At 41.1% G+C, this 11,288-nt stretch overlaps 1 protein-coding gene across 15 annotated transcripts in view; it reads right to left on the bottom strand.

The window, feature by feature from the left end:
* Positions 1–381: 381 nt before the first annotated feature.
* The window catches only part of Apc (APC regulator of WNT signaling pathway), a 93,095-nt gene continuing 82,188 nt past the window's right edge, over positions 382–11,288 (bottom strand). For all 15 annotated transcript variants that reach the window (XM_031365279.1, XM_031365274.1, XM_031365278.1 and 12 more), the window contains 2 exons: positions 9,054–9,268; positions 382–7,938 (listed from right to left, as the gene is read on the bottom strand). In XM_031365279.1, the coding sequence (XP_031221139.1) occupies positions 1,365–7,938; positions 9,054–9,268 (6,789 nt within the window). In that variant the 3' untranslated portion in view covers positions 382–1,364. The remainder of the gene's footprint in view (positions 7,939–9,053; positions 9,269–11,288) is intronic.

Genomic DNA, 11,288 nt, shown 5'->3' with positions numbered 1-11,288 from the left:
TTCACTGACATATTTTTTGAGTATGAGAAAATACTGACTATGCCTGGTTGCAAAAAAACTCTGCCTTAATACACAGAGTGGTAGTAGGCATTTACTTCAGAGTACAGAGAGTCAGTACAGCGAGGATGGCAGGGAAAGACAGCTGCATTGGAGAGCCTGAAAGACAGAACTGGTGCCTGTCAAGAATTAACGTTTTCAAGTATGGATTCTATTAAGGAGAAGGAGATCTTCTATGTCGGCCTATATGTCCAGTGCCTAGTCTTGTGCTAGCTAGTATAGGCATTTGTTTTATCAGACTCCAAAGGAGTAAGAAAAAAAGTGGAATACCAAACATTGAGAGGTGCTAATTACATAAAAATAAATTTTAGGAATGGTTAAGTGTCAACAATCTTCTTCAGTTGTCTTTATTACAGCAAGAGGAAATTTTACTCTTAATGCATAGAATCTGAAGAAAAAAATTTACATTTCGCTTTTAAAAGAGACCCCTTTGATAGTTAATACAAATGTGAAATAAGACCCTCAAACAAATTCCAATTTCAGTAATAGTTTACATACAGCAATAATTTATTCTGAAATGTTCATTTAGTTTGAGACACAACTCATGTCTCATTAATAAAAGAGCAGCCATCTCACCTCAAATACCAGAATATACAACAGTTACAGCATAGCAAAAATTCTACCTACTTTTGATAAAATCTAGTTCAGTTAAAATAGTTTCATTCAATGCTTTACAGTTACACGGATTTGAGCACAAAATAGTGTGAATTGTTATACTGTACCTATCTCTATGCACACCATGTGACCACAGAATCATTAATCGTTACTTCTGAAATTGAACCGTCAGTTTCATTCATGCAGTAAAGCAAAGCAGGCTGGGTAAACATATTCATTGGGAACCATATTACTGTGAATTTCACAGCCACATGATTAATTATGACATTAGATGGATTCACAAGGACTATTTTTTTTGCATAAATACCAATTTCTCCCTGATGTAAGTTTATTTTATAATCTAAAAATGATTGATAACAGCAATATATCATATAGTTTCTATCTGTAGTGTTATTTTAAGACAGGCGATAATTAAAGGACAATGGGATGGATGCTACTTAAATACATGGAAAACACACTGTACAAATATACTTGGCTTTACCATTGTTTCCTACCTAACAAGAGTGCCTCCCAAAATGACCAGTGAGGACAAAGTGTACTATTAAATACGGTTTCCAGAACAAAACCCCTCTAACAAGAATCAAACCTATTTACAAAAATTTTCAACCTTTAAAGTTTTCTTTGAAATAAAGTCTCTATACAGCAGTTGTGATTAACACCAGCTTTTTCCTACGTTTGTCCTTCCAGCTTTTTTAAACAGACGTCACGAGGTAAGACCCAGAATGGCGCTTAGGACTTTGGGCTCCACTGGATTCTGTGCTGTCAGTCTTTGAATCTCTCTTCTTTGTGTTGTTGCTCACTGGCGTGGGGATCTGAGATGGCCGGGCTGAGGTGCTGTCTGCGCTGCTTTTCCTAGGGCTAGGGTTGTAATTAAAAGGTGTCACTCTAGCAGCAACAGTCCCACTAGGTGAACTGTGTTTGCTGGAGCTACTTGAACTGAAAGGGGTGCGCTCTGCTATACAAGTCTCACCAGTCTCTGCTATAGGGACAGGGTTACTCTGTCCTGGTTTTGCCTCAGTTCCTTTCTGTTCTGGGGCCTCTACCTGAATAAAGGAGTTCAGGCGGGTTTCCAGACCCACAGTTTGCACAGGACTGCCATTGCCCACACTTTGTTTTCCTTGGGTGTCTTTTGAATCTTTAATGCTTGGATTTCCCTTTTCTGAAACACTGTCAATCACTGGGGGAGTGTTACCTGTGGGAGATCTTCCAGATCTAGGGTTGTTAATGGGGCAGTCCTCAATTCTCACCCAAACATCCTCTGTTTTAGAAACAGCAGGTGCCATTTGATAGATCAAAGTCTTTGATTCAGCACCACTGGCAGCACCTGAGGAAGTGGTCTGAGAAACCATGCTCGTGGGAGAAATTTCACTTTCCTTTATTTTCCTCCATGTTCCTTTTGTGGGTACCTGGTTTTCTTTCATTTGTCTGGGTCCTGGCATGGAGTTCACATGCTTTTCATCCTCACTTTTTGCTTTTTCACTGGACTCTGATGAGGCAGAAAGAATAGAAGATGAGCTTCCAGTTCTTCTCCAAGTGCTCACTCGAGGAAGGGATGAGGAATGTTTGCTGTGCTCACGTTTCCAGGTTCCTGCCCGGTTGATTGGTAGTCTGGACGGACTTTCAGAATGGGAGCGTGCAATATCGTGCCGTTTGGCGGGTCTTCCATCATTATACTCTATAGTGGGGCTGAGATTAGGTGGGAGCTTTCGCCAACCACCTGCCTGGACAGATGGATGTGTGGACAGAGACATGTCAGGAAGGGAAGGGCTTAAAACTGGGGTCTGTGCCTGGGACCTGGTGGGAGAGTCTGGTCTAGAAGATGGAGAAAGGGATTCAAATGAGGCAGACTCCTCCAGTTTCCTCCTCAGGGTTGGGCTTGGGGCTTCTTTGATGAAAGTAGACTGGCGTACTAATGCAGGTCTTTCTGACCTGTCCGATTCACTTCCACTTGATTTAGTTGAAGACATTCTAGAAAGTTCTACCTTTTTATTTGACCCATTGCCGTTATTCATCTGGTTCAGTCCTTTAGATGCTGACTCACTTCTGGGGATACTGCTGGCATTCTTGGATAAACCTCCTTGTTTGGTAAGATTGTGTTGGCTCAGCTGCCTGCCTGGGGACGTGTACGACATTTTCCCAGAACCCGAGGACTTAGTTGAAGCAGTACTGGGAGATGATGTTCTGGGCAGCTGAGACAGTTTGTTAGGAGGGCTTATTCCATTTCTACCAGGAGAAATTGAGTTTCGCCCTGGAGACTGCATTGGCCTACTTAATGGTTGCTGTGTAGGTCTTGAGGGAGTGGAGTCTCTAGATCCTGATCTAGAAGACCCCTTATTTGACCCACTAATCTGGGAAGTTTGCCTGGTAATAGGGCTCAGCTCTGACTTCACTGCTGGCTTAGTTCCACGAGGAGACGTGGAAGCTACTGGACCTTCACTGGGGCTCTTAGAGGCTGGAGGCTTGAGGGGTGGGCCTTTTTTAGAGACAGGACTTGTACTTGAGGAGCTATTCCGAACCCCTGGTATGTGAATCATTGTCCTGCCTCTTGAGATTGAAGGCATGTTTGTCTGAAGGGGTTGTTTCATTTGGCTGGAAATTTCTGAGTTAGATCGAATCTTTCCCGTAATCAAGCTTTTATAAACCTTTTTCCCACCTTTGATTCCTTTGTTTTCAGATTCAATTTTTTTTGCTTCTAATGTGCTTTTCTCTCCAGGTTTGAGAATTCTTGGGCCTTTATTACTTGTGAATGGCTTTTCCTCTTGATCAGGTGTAAGATGAAAAGGAGATCCCAGGGAAATGCCAGACTTCAGTGACAGAATGGAATCTGAATCAGATGACGCTTGTCTAGATAAACATGCAGCGGCAGCAGCAGCTTGGTGCAAACTACTTACTATGGAGTTTGCACCTTCCTGAATAGCTTTCCAGTCAAAATTTTCTGAATCGGGGGATAAACCATGTTCTGAATCTGGCCTCTGTATATCTTTCAAATCAAGTGTCAGATCTTCAGCTAATATGCCACCCACTTTTCTAGGACTCTGCTTTTCACTCTCACCCTTGAGTCTTGAAGGCCTTTTCTTTTTTGGCATGGCAGAACTTATACACTCCTGCAACAGATCGTCCTCAGAGTCAATGCTAAGAGAACTGAGAGAGCTGTTTCTTGAGAAACAGACAGGGGTGTCTTCAACATGAAATGACTTGGGCGCATACCCAGATGCCTGAGGCTTACTTGGTTCTCCTTGTGAGTTGGTAGGTTCAGCTTCTTTGATTGGTTCATTTTCTTTGTTATTGTTGTTTTCTTGGTCAATGTCACTAAGGGAACTCAGAGAAGAATTTCGAGAAAAGCAAACTGGAGTATTTTCAATAGCAAAATTCTGCAGTTTTTCGTCTGCTGCCGCCCCCCTGTCTGGTACGTCTTTGGAGGACTGGGGGAAAGCGGGTTGCTTCTGCAGCACTGGTTTGGACTGGCCTCTGTTTACTGGATGTTTTATACTAGCCTGTGACTTACTGGCTGACTGCTGGCTTGAGTTTGGCTCTGTGTGGCAGGAAACTTTGGCTTCAGAATCCTTACTTTCTTTGCCCTTTCTTAACTCAGCCTTTTCCCTGGAAAGGTCAACATCGTCATCATCAAAATCTAGAGAACTCAAAGAATCATTCCGTGAAAAGCAGTAAGGAGTTCCTTCAATAGGGGTGTAATGATGCGGTGAGTCAAAAGTGAAGCTTCCCCGGACTCTGTCTTCATTGTTTGGTAGCTTATCGTTGAAGTCCTTGGGATTGTTTTTTAAGCTCTGTTTCTTTGAGTCTTTGTTGTCTGAGAAAGTTTCTTCAGTGTTTACGTTAACTTTTGAGTCTGTATTCCTTCTCACATGCGTTCTGTATTCAGTACTTTGTGGCATGGGCTTTACTGGTGAAGTAGGCTTCTTTTTCTTAGTGTCTATTTGGTTTTTGTTAGTTCCAGATGAAGTCACGGATGCTTGTTGGACTTGGTCCATTATCTTTTTCACTCGGAAAGGCTTGTGGCTTTTTCCTTTGGGCATAGCAGAATTGATACATTCTGCAAGAATATCTCCTTCCTCTGCTTTGTTGTCATCCAGGTCTGGTATAACTATAGATGAGACTTTTCCTCTCTGAGCCTCCTCTGTACTTCTGCCTTCTGTAGGAATGGTATCTCGTTTTTCAAATTCACCTGACTGCACACCTGCTCTAACCCCATCTCCAGCTGCCAACTCATTTGGAGGGGATTCTATTGTCAGATCACTTAGAGATGTTGCCGTAGAAAAGTTTATAGGTGTTCCTTCTACACAGTACACTCGGGGCACATCATCCCCTGGTGTAAAGCTAACATGTTTTTGTGCCTGCAGCCTGTTCTGTGACGGCAGAAGTTTATACACAGGCAGCTGACTTGGTTTCCTTGCCACAGGTGGAGGTAATTTTGAAGCAGTCTGGGCTAGCTTTTTGGCTTTGCGTGATGACTTGGTTGGCATGGCTGAAATAATACATTCTTCTAATATTTCAATATCATCATCATCAGAATCATCTAATAAGTCTTTTTCAGAGTCAGGCTTTTCTACCTCTTTATCCTGTTCTTCATTTGATTCTTCAGGCTGTTCTGCTTCCGTCTCATTCCCATTGTCATTTTCCTGAACTGGAGGCATTATTCTTAATTCCACATCCTTCTGTATAAATGGCTCATCCAGGCTCAGAGCACTTAGGCTGGAGGAACAAGAAAAGCCGTCTGGAGTACTTTCTGTGGCGAAGTGTAGCAGAGTATCGGCGTCTGGAGGGACCTGCACCCTCTGCACAGCAGCGTTTACGGCCGTCTGCTTAGGCCCACTCTCTCTCTTCTCAGCAGCAGGTGCTTTGCTTTTTGGTGCCTCTCTCTTGGTCTGCACTGTCTGTGGAGGAGGTGGAGGGGTTTTGTTTCTGCTTGGTGGCATGGTCTGCCCAGGGCTATCTGGAAGGTCACTGGGGCTTATAATGCCACTCACCATTCCACTACATGGCTCACTCTGAACAGAGCTGGCAATGGAGCGACTCTCAAAACTGTCAAGTGAGCTGACAGAAGTACACCTGCTGAATACAAGTGGAGTCTCCTGGACATAGTGTTCTGGGGGACTTTTGGGTGTCTGAGCACCACTTTTGGAGGGAGATTTGGCTCCCGAAGAAAACTCAACACCTTTATGCCTGGTTGATTCTGAAGATAAGCCAGAAGCCTGCAGTCTGCTGGGTTTGGTTCTAGCATTCTGGGACACTGAAGGAACTTCAGTCGCAGGATCTTCAGTTGACCGAGTTACATCATTCTCTTTTATTTCAGCTATCTGCAGAGTATTAGCAGAATCTGCTTCCTGTGTTGTCTGATCACATCCTATTTCATCTTCAGCTGATGACAGCGATGATAATGAACTGCACCTTGAGAAACATATCGGAGTGTCTTCTACACAGTAAGTCTGTATTGTTTCTTGGTTGATGGAGGGGACTTTGCAAGTAGTCCCTTTTTGAGTTTGACTGTTTCTCTGTGCTGACCTTGGAAGCAGCTGATCCTGCCTTTTGGCACTAGATGAAGGTGCAGATGCATGCTCACTGCTTGGAGAGGCATGTTCAGTTTTAGTGCTTTGTGCTGATGAGTTCTTTGAGAATGAAAATGATGGTTTCTGTGAGGAAGAAATGTCAGTGGCATATTTTAAACTATAATCAATAGGCTGATCCACATGATGTTTCTCTTCATTATATTTTATGCTATAATTTGTTGGTCTCTCTTCTTCTTCTTCATGTTGTTCTTCCTCAGAATAACGTTCACTGTAGTTGGTAGGTTTATCATCTTCATAATCATCTTCCTGACACAAAGACTGATTTACATTTTGATTAATTGCATGACTAGAACCCATACGATTTGTTTCAGAACCACTGGTTCCCCTAGACCTAAATGGGGAAACACACTCTTGTTGTCCAAAATGTGTTTGGAATTTGAGGTGTTTGTCATCAGTATTCTCAGAATAGACAGGATAATTGGTGTTCTGGCTTCTTGATTGTCTTTGCTCATTTTGCTTTATTTCATCTTCTATCACATGCTTGGGTCTTGCCCACCGTTCATTCTGTGAGGGACTCTGCCTTCCTGAGTTCAACTGCTCATCTGAATATTTAAGACTGTAATTTATTGGTGTATCCAGTTCTCCATCATTATCATCCATGTGATTTGCACTGTGTATCTTATGGGCTAGGTCAGCTGGATACTGACCATAACTACAAAACTTACTTTCATCGTCTTCAGAATAGGATTCAACTGAGGGCTTCATCTGGCCTCTTTTACCATATCCATCACTACTAGTGACACTATTTAAGCTATCATTTGAAGATCTTTTATATTCCACTTTGGCATAAGGCATAGAGCATGTCCTATTTGAATTTTCTGACTTAGTGAAGTTGTATGTGTTTGAATGTGTGTGGGAGGCAGAGCTTCTTCGTGCTGTACTCCTGTCGTCTGCCACACAATGGAACTCGGTGGTAGAAGCAGAACTTCTGTCGTCCTGGGAGGTATGAATGGCTGATACTTCTTCCATGACTTTGGCTATCTGGGCTGCAGTGGTAGTGATCTGCAAGCCTCGTTTTGAAGAGGTTCCTGGATTTTCTGTTGCTGGATGGTAAGCACTGAGGCCAATACCTCGTTCTCTCTCCAAACTTCTGTCTTTCTCAGAACGAGAACTGTCTAAACTTCCCCTTGAGGAAGAAGAGCTGGGCAATACCGTAGTATTTAAATATGGTGAAAGAACAGTCATGTTTCCAGTATTAAAATTGTCTGACCTATTATCATCATGTCGATTGGTGTCAAAAACATAGTCACCATAAAGATTCGGCTTGTGTCTCTGCTTACTACGATGAGATGCCTTGGGACTTAAGTTGTCAATGTTGTCAAAGGTTTCTGATAAATGCTGAGCATCTAATTCTGCTTCTAGAGCTTTCTGTTTCCTAACGTGAAGGGATGGCAAACTTGAACCAGGAGACATAATATTGGCATCCTTATACTTTGCAGGTCTATTTGCCATGAGATTCCTTAAAGCTGCTGCACTTCCCATAGCAATCATTTTGTGCTTGGAATGAATGAGGTTCTTGAGCATGCTCACTGCCCCCATGTCCCACAAGGCTTCCTGGTCTTTAGGATTTCTTGCTGAGAGATTCCACAAAGTTCCACATGCATTACTGACTATTGTCAAGCTGTGAGATTTCAAGTGCTGCAATAAAGTTTGTAGGCAATTGTTCTCTCTTAGGATTTGCCTAAATTAAAACAAAAACATGTGAGATTAAGGGGAAAATATGATTAGTGACAACAAATAAAGGGGCAGAAAACAATTTTAAACACAAAACGATTACTAAACACAACAGGTATCAACTATCTTGTGAACTCCAAGCATATCTCCTCTCTTTTTGTTCTCTTGGTTCATTTAATGTTTATTTTATCCAAGTATCATCTATCATTCCAAAAGTAGTAATAGTGTTATGTTTTATTTATTCTGTGTCCTATTCTGATCTAGTATAAGAAAAAGGATTTTTATTTTTTGAGCAGATATATTTTGTGTATTTACATAGTAATAGTTCTCTAACTTAATGATTATAAACACATCCTGAAATTTTAAACAGGGACTGTGCCAATTTGATGTACAGTGAGCGACAATGTTGAATACTGAGGTGTCTTGGAAGCAGAAGACAAGCGCCTGCCAGAGCATCTGTGGTCGGGGAGCAGAGCATGCTTCCAGTGCAGCAAGCCTACTTCAGAGGGAATGAGCTCAGGGAGTCACCAAGTCCAAAGCACTCTTTGGCAGACTGTACACAGAAGCATTATTTTAAAAAAAATAACAAAAAGTATAGGTTTTAAAAATATAAGAAGCATATAAATATAAGGGCTAATAATATAACGAGCTCTGGGTCTTGGAGAGATCTGCAGTCTTTTAAATATAAAGTAAATTAACATCTGGTAATAACATATTCTATTTTACTTTAAAATTGGCTGTCAAGGGTATAATAAGCAACAAAACTGGGCAAGACATCGTTAGGAAAATGATGAGCCTTTCTATTTCCCACATACTCAGAGGCTTTCCTTTGATTAAAAATTAGCTTTGTATTTATTTATGCCATCTAAATAGGGGAGAATTAATTTGACTTTTATTCCTTTTTCTACCATTCATTTGTAGATTCCTATAGGATACTTTGAGCTTTATTAGCAACAACATCAAAATGAGTTATTTTTGGAGTTGATAGTTATCTTTGCACTACAATAAGGCCTCTTTGCTTAAAGCTTTCATAATAATACAAGATAGTTTAGAATTAGGTCTTTCTAAAGGAATAAACTCTGTAATAATCTACTTAAAAGTAGTACAGAACTTGGTATATACCTGTGGTCTTCATTTGTAGCTATCAAGCTGGACACATTCCGTAATATCCCACCTCCACTTTCAATAATGGCTAAAGTATTTGTCTGGCTTCGGTAAGTGAGGGTGCCAACCAGAAAAGCCAGTGCTCCGTCCACAGCACATATGTCAGCCTTATTCTCAGTGCAGTGTGCAGACAGGTTCCATAAGGCACTCAAGACGCTTTTGAGGGTTGATTCCTATTCACGATTGAAACAGAGTATGTGTCTTTTAGTTAGGGTCTTTTTTTCTTTTAGTCTCTCTTCTGACACTCTTCACTAGTAAATCAGTTTCACACAAAATGAAATTTAGGTCAGGTCTGTGTCTATAAATCAATACAGCATTAAATTAATGGCCGTGTATCTTTACAAGATACAGAATGGATATTCATTACCACAATATAATATTATCAGGATAACAGAAACTCAACTAAAATACCTCATATACTATGTGTGGATATGTAAAGATATCTAAGTACTGAATGACGACATGCTGAAGAACAGGTTATATGATATTCTATTTGTATTAAAAACAAGTTTATGTATTCATGTGATGCTGAGTAAAAAAAATGACTTCTGAAAAGTACTAGAAAACAAATTATTTTTCTTTTTGTTTTTTGAGACAGGGTTTCTCTGTGTAGCCCCGGCTGTCCTGGAACTCACTCTGTAGACCAGGCTGGCCTCAAAATCATACAGAGATCTGCCTGCCTCTGCCTCCAGAGAATGAGGATTAAAGGCGTGCACCACACACAAAGAGGGCATCAGACCCCATTACAGATGGTTATGAACCAGCATGTAGATGCTTGGAACTGAACTTAGGACCTCTGGAAGAGCAGTCAGTGTTCTTAATTGTTAAGCCATCTCTCTAGCTCACAAATTCTTAAAACTCCTAAAGAAACTACAAGTTACAAAAAGGCCCAAGCTCCCTCACATACAAAATTTTTAATTGCTGTAGAAACACTTGATATTAATAGTATTTGGTTACAATTTGTCATACTCCAAATATCGTGTTTTTTAATGACATCATCAAGGAATCTTTATTAGGAATGTTCCTATCAGAACAAGAGACAATCCAGACAATCCAGATGCAAAACAGTAAAAAAAAAAATATCTCACAAAGGAGACGACACTGTGTAGGAGGATAACAGATGACATAAGAGAGAAAACACCAGAAACAGAATTCCCACCAGGAACTACTTGGAGTCTCAACCCCAGTGTCTTATGCAGACTCAAAGAACCTAATTCCCAGTAACTCATGGTGCCTTACATAAACGGCCAGTTTCATGTAACTCATTAGCTAGCTAGCTCAAGTCTGAAATCCAGCACTTGGGAGGCTAAGACAGAAGGATTGGTACAGAAGCAAGGCCAGATTCTCCACACAACACCCAGTCTTAAAACAACAAGACAAATAAAGCAACAAAACACCCAAAATATACATGCACACACACAAATGAGAAGGTCCTGAGTTCAATTTTTTTTTTTTCTTCTGAGACAGGTTTCTCTCTATAGCTCTGGCTGTCCTGGAACTCACTCTGTAGACCAGGCTGGCCTCGAACTCAGAAATCCACCTGCCCCTGCCTCCCAAGTGCTAGGATTAAAGGTGTGTGCCACCACTGCCCGGCCTGAGTTCAATTTTAATTACAATGTGATTTAAGTGTAAGATGCTCCAGAGATTCCAGGCTAAGGGCCAAGGGTCTGCATTTAACAAGTTTTATAGTTGAAATTACAGGAGAGATGAAATGACTACAAGCTGGGGGTACAGCTATATGCATAGTATACAGGGATGGGATGAGTGACAGATGTGGAGGGCTGGGGAAGGAAAAGAAATGGCTAGAGATTAGAAATAAAGAAAGGAACTGCAGTATAGTGACTGATCAAAAAGTATAATGCACAGGGAAATTCAAAAGAAAAAACTAATTAAGTAAATATCCGTAGACTCTGAGAGAAAGGAAAAAGTATCTGGAGTCAGGTTAGGAGGGACTAAGGCAAGTGAGCACTTAGGGCTTGGTCATTACAGGAAAAGAGATACTCTAGGAATTAGAAGCCATGGAGAACTTTTTATTTTTAATATATAGCTGAAACAAAAACAGATCTAAAGGCAAAGCAGGCAGAGGGAAGGACTGGTGGCTTCAGTGAACAGCATGTGTGAGCCACAGCACTAAGTTTCTGGAACAATTTTATGAATTACTATTGAAGAGAAATAAACTGTAAATCTTTCACA

Source organism: Mastomys coucha, unplaced genomic scaffold, assembly GCF_008632895.1.
Source record: "Mastomys coucha isolate ucsf_1 unplaced genomic scaffold, UCSF_Mcou_1 pScaffold13, whole genome shotgun sequence".
NCBI lineage: Eukaryota > Metazoa > Chordata > Mammalia > Rodentia > Muridae > Mastomys > Mastomys coucha.
This window is presented reverse-complemented; position numbering and strand designations above follow the sequence as displayed.